We start from the raw sequence: 15546 nt of genomic DNA, 5'->3' as shown, positions 1-15546 counted from the left end.
TTTAACGCCCAAAAACCACCCAAAACTAACATTTGGAAAATGTTTTGATATTTTTCCAGTTTTGTATTGCTCTTGAAAATGTATATTTCCAACGGCTACAAACCGCACAAATCGGTCACGCCCACAGATAAAAAATGTTTTGTTTTTTCAATTTCAAATTTCTATCGGTATACCAAAAACAATTTAGCCACGCCCATTCTAATTTTTAAATTTTCCAATTTTTACTTACATATTTTATTATTTGTTTTTTTCCCCCAATTCCTATCGATATTCCAGAGAAATGTTGATATTTCTCGTTCGCACTTTCACTAGCTGAGTAACGGGTATCTGATAGTCAGGAAGCTCTCTTGTTTTTTTTTAATAAACTGTTGCATGGAAAAATTACAGTACCAACAGCAACACCAAAACCAACAACAGCGACAGCAACATTTACAGCTGCAACACGCACGCTGGCAACAAGTTTCACAGCAACATAAACAGTAACACATTGAAGCTTAAGTCTTCGCACCCCGCTCACAACTCATCCTCTCACAATCGAAATTTTCCCGTTACTTTTCTTTGCGAAGCTTTTTGCTACACACATACACAGACGGCCACGATGGAAGTCAAAATTGCAGTTACAGATAAATGTTTTCCAAGTTTCCCTTTTCTTTTTTGTTTATTTTTTGCTTGGTACTGGAAGAGTATTAATATTGTAATCAGTTTTTCCTCACAGTATTTCTATAACCGTTGCTGTGTAATCTTATTTAAATACATGTATGTATATATTTTATGTCCTGGCACTACAATAAACATACCAAAAAACAGAACTTACCTAACTTTCTACAGATAAGGAAATACATCCTGACCCCAAATATAAGGTTGCCTCAAGTCGCAATACTTAACCAATACTTAACTATTTTTACGACCGCTGCTGTGCGCCCGTGTGTGTATGTAACCTAGCAGTTTGCTGACGTCGAAGTCGCTGCCTGTGTGGCGCAAAATCCAGCCACAAGCAACAGGACAGCATGCCAGAATTCCCTGCTGAGCGCCGCACCACCAAACCGCCCCCTGCCCCAAAAATTCTGGAAACTCCGCCCCCTTCTACCACGTTCCTAAAAGAAAGCCCCATCCATGCACACAAGTCTGCCCCAAATTTGGATGAAAACATTTCGGTGTAACTCATGGCCCGCTGTTGCTTCGCATTGAGTTTGCGCCTTGGCCATGTAACCCGCAACCTTCCGCCCTGCGCCGCCCTGCACCACCCTGTGCCACCCTAAGCCAGCCTGCACCAGCACCACTAGAGTGCTTAACATAACCTACTCACTGCGGATTCGTGTGTACCGAAATTTACCTCAGCCACGGTCTCAGGTGCAGGCGAAAGCGAATTTCCGTGCTGTCCAAGCGGGAATTCTGACCAGCATTTTTTCGCCATCCAGCTGTGCAACAGAAATAGTTATGCTTCCATTACGGAAGGTAACAGGACAAAATCGAGCATTAGCTCACCAGGGGGCTTGGCAAATATGAAGGGGACTTTGCTTTTATAAACTTTTGAATTACCCTTTATGATACTGCTAACAAAAATTTAGTATAGCTATCTCAAAAATTAGAAGTCATGTTTTAGTTCGTCCGTTTGTCCGTATGTCTGTCCGTCTGTTTGTCCGTCCGTTTGTCCGTCCGTTTTATTATCCCTTTGTCAGAAAGTGGGCGGGTAGATTTCTTGTAAACATTTTACATAATTCCTTTTATTTGGTTTTCATCGACATGGTTTCGGTAAATTATACATTGATCAGTTATTTGTATTTTTTTGGGCATTTATATGGTTTCACTTGGAACATAAAATATTCGTAGTATTCATGCGTATGCTATATGTGGTTACAATCGTGGGTAACGTAATACTCTATATGCTCGGGTTCTCTAGCTGGCGTCTCTACACAGACGGGTATAAATATATATATATATACATATATTTTTGTATATATGTATATGTATGTGTAGCTTAGCTTGAATACGATACAATATAGCGAGAGTTCCTGCCTTGCTCTTCGGGGTTTAGTTAATCATACTTCGTCGTGGTGGATTTGCAGATCTTCTGTCGAATATGTGTATCAAAAGAGTGGCCGAAGTTCTGGTTGGACTTTACTGACTTTCAATACCCTGCCTGTTGCCCAGCCAAGTGTAAAATATATCTTATCTCTCTTTCTTGCTTCAGCTTCCCGTCTCTCTCTATCTCTCTCTCTGTTGCCCGCCATCTCGTTCTGTTTCGTAAGGTATATATATTTATATATACGTTTTAGCGCTTACAAAAATATCGATATTCAAAGAAGCAACAAGAAATCACATGAAGTATTTTTTTGGTTTTTCGTTTTCGACTTTTTTCCATACACAAAAAGCGTGCTACTCGCATTAACTTAGATTCCACACAAAGTGTATGCGCTCTAAATAGTTCTATATAATATTTGTAGGTTGTATATAAGCCCAGTGGAGGGATTTTTGGTGCGCCTGCACTTACCAAAAAACGACGAAAACAGTAACCGAAACCGAAACCGAATTTGAAAACCGGAAATTGGAAATTGGAAACTAGGTAGTTCGCCTGAGAATAGCAACGAATCGGGTTCGATTATAACAATACACGGCTAACACATTCCGCTCTATATAACTATGCTTCGGGTTAATGCTTGTATAAATATTATAATATTCGTTAAATATATATCTTAACACATATTGGGTCGCACACATCAGTTTCGCTAATACAAACAAACTCAACGCTTCGCAGCCATCAACAACAATTTCGTAACAGTTTCGTGTGGTAATTGTTCGATTTACCTATAGAGAGATATAGCCCCAGGATCCACCTGTCGGGCAACTCGAGTACAAAATTTTTTCTCAACGCTTGCAGCTACAAATGAAAAACAGAATAAAATATAACTAACAACAATTGCAGTTCGATTCGGGGGTGCCGTCAAATCTCCTAAAACGATGCCCTTCGACTTGGCTTTTCTTTCTGAAACTCTAGTTTCCTTATACATAGTTTCAAAATACATATGTGAAGAATTGTGGTTTCAAGGAGTTTCCCACAGCTTTAATGGCGCTCCCCCGGTTGTCGTTGAATACAGGTGTATACTCGTATATAATAATATATCTAATTATTAGCCAAAGCGATAACATAACATTAACAACAGTTGGCCGCAGTCGCAGCCGCACAGCATTGCCATATATAGACGATATCTAATACAATATCCATATATGTACGTGATCCACTCCTGGTTCTCTCGAATATACAAAACGTATAAATATGCCACTGCCTGTGTATAATATAATCGGTATATCCATGTATATTGTATAAGTATAAATAGTTTATCTTTTACGTTGTTCGATTTTCTTTCTTTCTTTGTGTTTTTCAGGTCACTACAATTTCTTTAATTGTGTTAAATTTCTTTAAGCGATTCCCAGCCGTTTCCAAAAAAAAAAACCATTGCGGATTACGGGAGGCCTCCCGAAAAACCACAGCGAGATCCTCAGCTAATTGCAATCTCTAGGGTGCAGGTATGTCATATATGTTATATGTTATGCGCTATTTGTTATGCGTTATATGTTATGTATATATGTTGTAGGGTATACGTTAGTGGGTATGTGGTATGCTTATGCTTTGTGGTTGGCTATATACCCCTAAGCGCTTTCATTCTAACTGCGATTCTACGATTCTAGTTTCTAGGTGCTAACAACATAGTACGTGGCATGCTCAATACTGATCGGCAACTGAGGTCTCCAGGAACTGACGATGACGATGGTTTACGGATGGCTCCCCGTCTACTTGTTCTCGATGATGGTCTGAAGCTGGAGGACCAGGCTCCTGGACAGCTGCAGGATCGACTGGGCGTTGTGGCGCTCCGCCATTTCTGCAAGGATCGTGAGAACACAGATTTATCGCAATTCGAGGAAAGAGGAAAATTACACAACGGGCACCCTTTTTCCGTACTTTTCGCGCAACTTTTCTGTTTTTACAATAAACGAATTTGTATTTGCAATTAAATTGCAAGCAGTTTCGTAAAATGTAAAGACGTTACTAGGACTTTCGGAATGAGGATGCTCCTTTTACAGGTTTAACTACTAGATTTATTATAATAAATATATTCCATAATTAACTGTTTAGCTTTTTAGTTTTTTTTAAGGCACTTAATCATATGAAATTATTGCATTTAGTAATACTATTTCCTTTTCCTGATTACTCTTAATTCTTAGGATTTGTAAACCATTACCATTGAAGAACTTGATGACGTCGGTGAAGTCCATGCTGTTCGAGAGGATGATGTCGCGATAGGTCTCCAGCAGGGCCAGGGCCAGGAAGAGGACGAAGTGGCCGGAGGCGATGTGCTTGGCCGCCCAGATCACCTCCCAGGTGGCGAAGACGTCGTCGTAGACGAGCTCCCTCTTGAAGTCGAGCAGGAACCACCTGTAGCAGAAGTAGAAGTGCGTGTAGTCGCCGTTCGAGTCCATCAGGTCGTACATCTCCGAGTCGAGGATCTGGATGAGGGACCTATGAGAAGTGGGGGATTAGTCCGACTGACTGGACATCTGACTGACCCATCTGACAGCACCCATCTTGGCCATAAGCACTCACCTCATGTTGGCAAAGTGCATGTCCATGGCCCCGCCGCTGGGAAAGTTCTCGATCATGCGCTCCATGAGCTTGCAGAAGCAGCTGTAGCTGAGCGACTCGTCGTCGAAGATGACCAGGAGGGGAGCCACCAGGTCGCACATGCCCTGCATGTAGCCCACGTCCAGGTGCTCCCACACGTACGTGGAGATCACGTTGCGCAGCTTGTCCAGGTTCTCGTTGGCGAAGTACCAGTAGTTCCTGTCGCACCGCTGCACGTCCTTCTCGATCCGATGCAGATTCAACCCGAACTGCTCCAGCAGCTCCACGCTGTAGACACCTCCGTTGGAGCTGGCTGGCGAGACGCAGGCGGACTTGGGCTCCTGCAAAGCATCCAGCGAGGCCACCACCGTGATATCCTCGTTGAGGGGCGACATCAGGCTGGTCTTTCTCGAGGTAAACTCCTCGGTGGGATCGTCGTCCAGGGCGTCCAGCGAAGCCGCCTCTGTTATAATGACCGCAGTGGCCGGCTGCGATGATTCCTCCTCATCCTGGTTGTCCAGCCTCACGTCGTCGGCGCTGTGGAACTTGCTTAGCTGCCCAGGGGTCTCCTCCTCCTCCAGCTTGGCCTCCGCCATGTCGACGAACTCGTTGCCCACCGTCTCATAGCTGCTCGTCGATGGGGAGCTCTTGATGCTCAGCATCAGGATATTGCCGCTGCCATCCAGACCCAGTCCCAGATCGTTTTCGGTCTCGGAATCGGCAAAGCAGTTCTCCTGCAGACGTAATGGTTCCATATTGTCTATGTTTTGGAACTCCAGAACAAGTTGCTCGCTGAGTCGAGGCATCTCGCTTTGCTCATCGTCCTCCTGGTCCTCCTGATCCTCCTGATTCTCCTGATCCTCCTCCTGTTTTTCAAAGAACTCCTCCTCGGTATTACGTTGCTCCTGCTCCTCGGCCTCCTGGCCCAATTCTGGCTCATCAAACAGATCCCCAGGATCGGAAATGTCCGAAAAGTCATTGTCATCGAACACATCATTCTCGCCCTCGTCCAGGACTAGCTGCTCCTGTTCATCCTCGCCGTTCCCATGATCAAGCTGCAAATGTTGGCTGCCGTTGGTGAGTTTCTGGTGGGGATTCGAGGAGCTAGCGGCATTGGCCGCTAGACGCGCCTGCTCAGCACTCAATTTGGCCACGGCCAGGGCCGTCTTCTCCTTTTCCCGCTGACGCACGATGGCCTCCACAGCCAGCCACTCGCTCATCGTCGTTTCGTAGTAGTGCTTGCAGGTCTCGTCCTGCTTTTTCCGCTCCTCCGGCGTGGAGCCGAAGGCGTAATGCCCCAAAAGGTAGGGCCACACCTCCTTGCGCAACTCCGGCTCCACGCCGCCGAAGTAAACGAGTCGATAGAGCTCCAAGTCGCCGGTAATTACCCCATCCTCATGCATCGCCTGCCACTTTTCACGGGTCAGACCCTCCTCGTCCGCGGCCACTGGAGACGGATAAAACAACATTTTAGTTTACAAGTGCCCATAACTTGTTTTGTATGCTACTTTCGTACTAATTTATATATTTTAAATGCTACTTTCGCTATAATCCCCTTCTGATCCATTCGAGTATCAACTTATTGCAAAAGAGAAAACATTACCCTTTGCACCTTAGCTATAAAAAGGAATACCTGACAGATACATAATCTTATCCAGACAAAATAGACTTATAGATTTTAAAAATCGAACAACTCACGATCAGGCATGATGCGGCCGTTGACCAGCCCGGATAAGTGGGTGCGGACCGTGGAGAGGTGGCGACAGTAGGCCAGCCAGCCGTAGAAGGCCCTGGAGATGATCTGCCGGCGCATCGTGGAGCACACCAGCTCGATGCTGGTGCTCTGGCTGGCCTGGATCAGCGGCGTTTCGCAGCTGCTCTGGTCAATCGAGAGGCTTTTGCTGGAGCAGTCGCTGCTGCCGGTGGTGGAGCAGCTGCCGAGGTGCTTCCGCCGCGGACTCGATCGTCCCAGCTCCAGGATGGGGTGGCTGGCCACTGAAAGGTACAGCACGGGCTTACATTAGGAGACCCAGTGCATTCGAATGGGTTAAACTACTACTTACGGAACTCCTCGTGCTGGCATTTGCTGACCACACGGAACACATAGTCGATGGGCGTCTCGTCGGCCAGGGAGCCGCCGGCCTCCATCACGGAGGGCAAGATGTGTCGCCTCACGCTCTTGGGCCAAGGGAACAGCTTGCCAATGCCGCGCTGCGACCAGAGCGGCGGATCTAGCTGACCATGTGGCAGGAGACCCGTTTCCAGGCAGCTGAGGAACGCCTGAAGGTGTCCGCCTTCAGGAAAGTGAATGGGCGGCCGCTGGACGCCGTCCTGGCCCACCAGGATGATGGTGCCGCCGGTGTCGCCGCCGCGATTCTGGTGACAGTGCACATAGACAATCTCGTCCACGTTGATATTGAGGGCGTAGCTCCAGTAAAAGCTCTTGTCGCCGCCATCGCCGTCGTTGTAGCCATTCATCAGCTGGTTGGGCGTCCACTTGATCGTCAGCGACTGGATGCTTTGGTGCAGACTGAGGTATCCCGGCATGGGCTCGGACACGTCCTTGGGCAGCACCAGTACGTTGTTCTTGCCATAGAGCAGCGTGGTCCGCGAGTTCTGGTGCAGCGATTCCACGTAGTCCTTGGCCACGCTCGCCGGCGAGCAGGCCTTGAAGGAGCCACTGCTCGTGTCCTCCGAACTGGTGTGCAGGCTGCGCTTGAAGTTGATGATCGGCCGGTGGGTGGTGGGTGGCGTCCGGTTGCCCGAGCTGATTCTGTGGCGCTGCACCTGCGATTCGGAGATCACAAGGAAATAAATATCGTTTTTCGGGTGGCTATTTTCACTATAATTTAAAAACTAACTTTAAAAATGCAACAATTCATCAAAAGACAATAAACACGTTATACAAATTAGGAGGAGCACACTCACCAGCTCATCGGCACAGGGATCGGACCAGTAGTGGTCTGCAGTCTTGGCCCGGGTGAACTCGAGGGCACAAGGACCCACCAGCAGGGAGCTCAGGATGGAGCCGTAGTCGGGATCGGCGACCAGCGCTTCACGATCGTAGTAGCTGTTGGCGTTGCTGACCAGGTGTTCGATGATCTTGGCCAGCCGTTTCTCGTGCAGGGCCAGTCGGATCCACAGGTACTTGACTAGCGGGGCATTGGCACCGACCCCGCCTCCAGGTCCTGTTCCCGCTCCATTGGAGACCGTGTTGATGGTGGTCACCGAATTGCTGCTCCCGCTGCCCTTGCTCAGGAGCTTGGGCTTGATGATGCTGTCGCTGCTGGAGGAAGATCGTTTGCCGCTCACCGCGTGCGACTCCTGCGCGAGTTCCAGCTCGAGGAGCCGGCGGCTCACGTAGTCCGCCTCCGGGCAAATCTTGGCTATCTTCTGGATCAGTGCCGTCGTCGACGAGGTCTTGAACAGCCCCAGAGCCCTTCTGCGCAGGCCGTGGCTCAGGCAGGCCTCCACGGCGCCGCACAACGAGGTCACCGAGCTGCTCTCCTCGTGGACGTACTTCTTGGTCACCGCCTCCTCCATCAGCTGCTTCACCTCCTTCTTCACGCTGGCTATCAGCCGCTCCTTCAGTTCGGTTTCCGCTGTATAATAGTTAGCAAGGAAAGACATATTCAATTTTCGACAATTTTGTTAAGATAGTGAAATCTGCCGATCTCAGACATTAAACAAAATCATTTTGTAACAATTGCTCACTTGTAAAGAGAATGCTTGGTTTTAAACTGCGAACTCTTAAGTAAAGTCGAAACGAAGGAAGTCGGGGGCAAAGGGTTGCCCAGCAGAGGGTCATTTTGTCCACCAAATGGGAAAATACATATTTACCTTCGTGCGGTTATTGTTAATCCCAGGACCTCTCCTAACGACCGACATGACACTTCCACTCCCACTTTTTACTTCCCCACAGAGCACTCGTAACGGAGGCCCATAAATGTGCTTTGATTGATTGTACATGCCGCAATGTTGCCCCATGGAACCCTCCCATTGCTTGCCATTATCCTACCCACTTCCCACCTTTCACATTCCCGTGTTCTGTGTTCTGTGTCCAATGTCCAATAACCTGCCCCCAACTCGTCTGGGATTGCGTTTGCTTTTGGAGTCCACCGACCGACGTCAATCATTTTCTCATCGCTGTCAATTTTTTGTTTCGTTAGCTTCAGTGCACATAATCGTCCCTATGCTTCACTGCCCCATGTACCAGCATTTATTAGTACATAAATGTACGGCCGAACACAGTGCGTATGCGTAATTTATCAACTTTTCGAAACAAAAAAGAAAAAAGGAAAGAAACAAATTTTTATTTTAAATATTAAAAATTCATATAAAATGTATAATGAGTTGAATTATTTATAAACTGTTATAATTATCGCTGTTGGTAAGTAAATGCTTGGCCAAACACAGTGCATATGTAAATGTAATGTAAAAACATTTCAATCAATTTAATACTATAATAGGAGAGGAATTATTGATTTTAAATAATATGAGGTAGTGTAAAGCCTGTTGATGGGCTGCAATATTTAATGACTCAAATGAATCATAGTGCTTTATAACGGGTGTTTTTTTTAGAGGTATAGAACTTTAAGTTGGCATTACTGTTCAAGATGGCGACCGATTTAACAGCTGTCAAGTGATTTATTCTCAGTTTGGTTTGGCAATTCGTCATGCGTGCTTACAAAATCCAACTCGTGCAAGAATTGAAACCAAACGATCATCAAGCAAGGCGTAGATTCGTCGAATGGGCCCAAAACGAGATTGCTGTTGTTCCCGATTTTTCATAAGCCTCCAAGATCTTGTGATTTAACACCGCTAGACTACTTTTTGTGGGGCTATGTAAAGTCATTGGTCTATGCGGATAAGCCACAAACGCTAAACCATTTGGAAGACAACATTCGCCGTGTTATTGCCGATATACGGCCAAATATTGGAAAAAGTCATTGCAAATTGGACGTCCAGATTGGACTACATCCGAGCCAGCCGTGGCGGTCATATGCCAGAAATCATATTTAAAATGTAATGCCACAAGATTATCTTTCATGTCAATAAAATTCATGTCAATCGAATAATCCATCGTTGTTTTATTGCAATTTAAAGTTCTATACCTCTAAAAAAAACACCCTATATATTACTGAACACACGGCGTATGCTTGGCGTGTGTCCTTTTAAGTGAAGAAAGATAGGAGCTTAGTATCTTGAATAAGATTGCATACTACTTTTAAAAAAAAATAAAAAGAAAAAAAACATATTTAATTAGTTCGTTTAGTCTAGAAGTCGGGCTAAATCATGCATGGTAACCTGTTGCGCCCTGAAACTAAAACAAAAGGAATTGAACAAAATCTGTAAACAACACTTCAAATTTCGTTTGTACTCCTTTAGAGCACTTTAATTCCTACACGCACTGTACACACATGTACGCGAATGTCCCGGCATCGCTCTATATACAAATATGCTAATAGGATGAAACGACCACGAAGTGGGGCAGGCCGAGAATGGAAAAGAGCCAGGGGAAGCAGGCCGGAGGCAGGGTGCGCTTCTAATTAGAATGGAAATAAAGGATTTACGCTGCTACGTGACATGGACCTACAATGTCTCGGATCAGAGCTCAGAGTCCAGGAATCGAGAGCCGGGACTACGTTCCCGGAGTCGAGGAGTGCCAAAATCGATAAGAGAACGTCCTAAAGACATTGCAACAGTTCTGTAGGCAGTTAAAACGTTTTAGCTTTAGAAAATAAACAAGGTCGAGCACAGAAACTTAAAGTTCTAAGTTTCACAACAAAATGTAAATAAAATCTACATAAATTTGAAAGAAAATTCAATTTTCATTGAACTTTTAAGATTATTATGCATTTAAGAATTTTAAGTTGAAAGCTGTTTCTATTGTGGGTGAAAGTAGCTAAATAGGTAGGTGAAAAAGATCGAATAAATATTCCAAATCATTAAAGATCTTGAATTTTTCCAACGCCCACCGATAACAAATCGTTTCAAATAAACGCTCCAATCTGAAACCGCGTTTTCATCAAAAAAAGTCACTTCATTTCGTACACCACATTTTCTTAACATTCAAAACTATGCAACATACCACACTTTGCCTGTAAAAACCACATTGGAATTGCGCGAGGAGGCGGCAGGAAAATACGAAGTGCATTCGGGCACATCGACACATGCACTAAGTTGTTTATTTTCGATTCCCTCAGCAATTTGAGTGAAACATTGCGATAAACCAGACTGCGTATGTGCGTGTGCGGAGTGCGGCTGTGTGCCTGTGTGTGTGTGTGCCTGTGTGTGTGTATGTGTAGTAACCTTGACTCCATGCTAAAAAACTTCCTTGAATTCCAACCTACAACAACAGAGCGAGACGGACGAAAGGGCGAGAGAGGGAGAGGGCAACACCTGCGACGCTACCAATACACACAAACAGGCGCACGCACACGCATGCACTTGACCCTGAACAACATAAAACAGCTGATGACAGGATGAAGGGAAAAAAGAGATAGCAAATGAGACGCTCGCTCTCGCACTGTCCCTACGCTCTCTTTTTCCAAAGAGGGATGGCGAATGTGAGTGTGTGTTTCTGTAAGTGTGTGTGCAGTCGCTCTTTAATTTGCCAGTAACACAATAACAAAAACGACGACAGGGGAGGGTCCCTCACACACACAAGCCGCACACAGGATTAAATCCCATGCCAGGGCAGCCATATTGCTCAAACATATGTTTGTTACCGTTACCCAACAAAAGACGCTACACACACGTTCGCCAACATCTGTGTGTGTGTGTGTGTGTGTGTGTGCACAGGGAGGAGCACAAACAAACAAACCGGGAATTTAATAATGGGATTGCAAGGACGATTTCTTAGGGACTTTTCAACAGCAATTGCTTTGTTCTTTTTTAAATTGTTAAATTGTTGTTGTATTAAAACTAATAACAATTCCAGTTAAATGTTAAATGTCTTAGAATTGTCTAACATTTTTTAATCCCTTTTTTACAACAATTTGTAATTGCAGTTGAGATAAAAACCTACTACCCATAAATGCACAATGTGCAGAGATATCTGAATTTTTAAGCGATCGAGCAAATGCAACAGTGCGTATACGTCATAAAATATTGCTCATACGCAGCCCTACTAAGTACGCTACGATTTTTGAACTTCTCAATGCCGTAAGTATGGGAACCAGAGAACTGCAGCAAGCCACCGGCACTCTAAGTGCACCCGCCAAACACAGGGTGTCTCAGCACCCGGGTGTTATTAGACACTCTATTTGCCACCCGGCTGTTTTTTGTTACTTGCGAGACGGGTGAAAGGTGAAGGGTGAAAGGGAACACCCAAGAAAAAGGTCGTGCACATGTTGTTGCGATTTGATGTTTCTAATGTCTTAACAAAAAACAATCTTATATATTATTAAATAATATTTATACTTAATTAACACTATTCTATTTCTATTTTTCTAGCTGGCATTCAAAGTAAAATTATAAGTAAAATATCTGAAAGTATTACGTTACATTAAAAGGAAATAATGAATAATACTAAATACTAAGTACTAAATACAAAATAATACCAAGTACTAAATAATACTAAGTATTTAATACTAAATACTTAATACTAAATAATATCAAAATATATGTGCCCTTCTCTGCGCTTCTTAAAAGTCCTACGTAAGCTTGCAAATTTTTCGATGTTTTTTTTTAAATACTAATTGATGATGATATCAATAATGTGAATTCGAACTACTGAAGGAAGTTCCTGAGCTAGCTATTTTCCAGGAGCTACAACCAGCTGTCAGCTCTAACGTGGAAAGAGCTTGAGGAAAGTGGTGAGTACCTGGGTGGAAATGGAAAGGGAAGCTTAACTTTCTTACTTTTTTGCTGCGGCTTCTGTGGCTGCTTGTTTTTTTTTTTTATCATTTTTAATATGAAAAATTATACATTTAATATGGCAAGCAATTATTAAAAATGTTAACAAAGCAAATAATATAATATATAAAAAAGAAATGCCTATTTCGTGTTGTTTAAATTTTTGTAAAAAGAATGCAGAATAAGGAGGCTATCTACAGATTTTGGGCATAATCTATTTCGTTTTTCAGTAATTATGTTACCACAGGCACTCGAGTGTTTACGAGTGGCGAGTGTGATCGGCACCCGCGACGTAGAGTGCCGATTACAGACACCCGAATATTTTGAGCGGGTGTTTTTAAGTACCCGCGATGACCGGTGTGAGTGGCACCCGACACTCAAATTTGTTGAGTGTGATTAAGGTGGCAAAAAATGCCACTCTTGCAGTTCTCTGATGGGAACGACTTGATAATTGGTAGACACAAAGAGAACTAAGGGAAAAATATATATATACTTTTAAATAACAAAATTTGTAAAAATAAATTAAATCTAAAGATATGCATGGACAATGGATAAACGGAGCGAAGTTTTGTTACAGTTAATATATTTAAACGATTCACTGTCTAAAGGTAAATGTGAGAAAAGAAAGCAAGACAGTCAGCGCGTTCCCTTGATTACATTAATTGCCGGCCAATTTGATTGCTTTCAAATGAGAGCCTGTGGGGGTCTGGGGGGCGTGGTCCGTGGTCCGTGGAGCTAACCGAGCGTAATCGCATCGAACGACGTAATGCAATTACCGGTTCCGTCCGGCACTAAGGGTCGCTATATGCGATACATACATATGTACGAACATATGTGCGATACGAGCACGCTATACATGGCCAATTAGCCAGGCGCAGAAAGGTAAGGACCGTATGAAAGGCGAAGACAAACAGCAGATTAACGCCAAATTGACCTATTGGCCGTGAACTTGCATTTCGCATGCTACCATGGTCAGCGGTGGCAAAAACGTCACTTAATCGATGCCAATTAGAGCGGCATTACCTGCGATCCAACTGATTGCCGTCAAATGCACAATTTTTCGTTTGACTTTTTAATTATTAAGCCGCTACGCGCTGTTGAGGCCAGAGATTGCCTTACTTTCCGGCAAATATAATTGCATAAGAGTCCAGAAAGTGATTACCGCTGAAATGCCAAACGCAGACTCTTCTCTCTTCTGATGGTGGCTAAAGAGGACATTAATTGGACTTCAGTTAATTAAAACCAGCTGTACTGTATTATACCTCTCCTAGCTAGTTAAAAACGATATCAATTACCATTATTTGCGTCCTCTCACTCAAAGTTTGCCCCATCAAAATCGCTCTTATTAAATAAAGCAAATCATTTCCATTTCAACTCACGGCTAACTTCTATGATGTATCGCCGCACTCAAGTTAACTCAATCGCAAAGTATTGTTCAGAAAGTTTGATTCTAAGGCGATGGCATACACATGTGTGTGTACACATCTATTTCGCTTCTTTCCCCGCACATCACCACCCTCTCGATTTTATTAAAGCAATTACGAAAAGTCTCGCTTGCCTAAGCTTTCAATATACAGCGATCTCTGCCCAAATTTATTCACTAAAATTAAGTTAAGCTGTGGAAACTTGTGTGAATATTAAGGCAAATGACTTAAAAAATGCTTTTTCCTAAAACTGGCTGGATATCAAAAGCTCTAAATATTATTTATTATTATTAATTTCTCAAAATCTATTACGCACATGTAAAGCGGTCCCACTGTACTACCATATATTAGTCTTCTTCCAGCTTTTCTTGCAGAAACGACGCCAAATCATTTCACTTTCGCACCTTCTACGCATCAAAGCCAAATACAACAAAAAAAGCACACATACATACACACTGACAAAAGTCCTGGCATTTGTAAATAAGTGTGTGTATGCATTATATGTAATTGGTATTTGCCACGTTTGTTGTTGCCAAAATATTAACACTGAGAAAAACCGCTTTTACTTTCCATAACATTGTGGTACGTAAATAATGTCAAGCAAAAGTTATTTTCAAGGTCCTTGCAATATTTAATTAAATGAATGGTCAGTTATTAGATAGTTCCTTGATACCTTAAAAGTTTTTGAATTTTTATGAACTATATCCATTTAGCCATCTCATTTTCAGTGGTGAGAAACTTTATACAAATTCAAGAGATCATTTAAACTCGAATTCAAAATATCCGAAGAACAAACAATGTAATCAAGACCATTTTTGTCCCCTTATAGGTCACCATTTTGTCGCTCAGTGTACGGGGAGAAAGTGGAAAGAGTAACTGTTTCTCACTCACCGTTGCTGACGTCGCCTGAGGCGTTGGCAGCGCTGCCGGCGCCGCCGCCGCTGAAACTGTGTAGCATGTTCATCTGTATTGGTGGTTGGTGGACGCGATTTCACTCGCTCTTTTTTGCTTGCTTGGGTCAAATTGTTCCTCTCTCTCTGCCAGCTGCTTGTTTCCTTTTGCTTTCCTTTGTGTTTTCTTCTTTTCCGCTTACTAACAAAAATTGCTGTATCAAAAATTTTCTTAGATTCGTTGTCTCATTTTTTTACTTGGCCTTTGTGAAGTTACAATTGTAGTTTTGCTACATTTTTACTACTACGCACGCACACACTCCCGCTCACGCACACACTTATATAACAACAACAAAGTGTGTGTGATGATGCTGCTGCTTTGCAAAGCTTTGTTGTGAAGTAGTTATTCACATTTTTGCTGCATACTTTTCGGCGGCTCCTTCCTCTTTCGCTTATCGCTTTTGCGTGTATGTGTGTTAACGCAGAGTTTAATTAGAGTTATTATTTTTAGTAGTATATTTATTGCTCCTGTCGTTCTTTGTTTATTTTTGATTTTGTTACTTATTGTGCCAGTTGTTGTTTTTCCGCCACTCAGCAGTTTTTCCGCTCTGCTCGCCAGTGCGATTGGTCTTTGAGTTGCCCGTCAATCGACGCAACAGCGCGACTTTCTGCCTATCGATGCGCAGGCATTACAAAACAGGGTTGTCAGTCCATGGGAAATTTTTATATTGTGCGTATATTGAAAAAAATTACT

General features: G+C 43.6%; 1 protein-coding gene across 3 annotated transcripts; it reads right to left on the bottom strand.

The window, feature by feature from the left end:
* Positions 1-1727: 1727 nt before the first annotated feature.
* LOC120456342 (small G protein signaling modulator 2) lies at positions 1728-15409 on the bottom strand. 3 transcript variants are annotated; one of them, XM_039643122.1, is made up of 8 exons: positions 15051-15409; positions 14794-14994; positions 7547-8220; positions 6682-7405; positions 6317-6613; positions 4601-6065; positions 4239-4516; positions 1728-3878 (listed from the first exon to the last, which is right to left on the bottom strand). In XM_039643122.1, exons 2-8 carry the CDS (start codon positions 14864-14866, stop codon positions 3790-3792), a joined length of 3600 nt encoding a protein of 1199 aa, XP_039499056.1. In that variant the 5' UTR covers positions 14867-14994; positions 15051-15409; the 3' UTR covers positions 1728-3789. The 3 variants fall into 3 exon arrangements, with proteins under 3 accessions (XP_039499056.1, XP_039499055.1, XP_039499058.1); XM_039643121.1 differs by having other exon boundaries at positions 14794-15409; XM_039643124.1 differs by lacking the exons at positions 14794-14994; positions 15051-15409 and adding an exon at positions 10710-10749.
* Positions 15410-15546: the final 137 nt, after the last annotated feature.

Source organism: Drosophila santomea, chromosome X (assembly GCF_016746245.2).
Source record: "Drosophila santomea strain STO CAGO 1482 chromosome X, Prin_Dsan_1.1, whole genome shotgun sequence".
NCBI classification, from domain to species: Eukaryota; Metazoa; Arthropoda; class Insecta; order Diptera; family Drosophilidae; genus Drosophila; species Drosophila santomea.
Note: the sequence above shows the minus strand (reverse complement) of the source record. Positions and strands in the feature narration are given on the sequence as shown.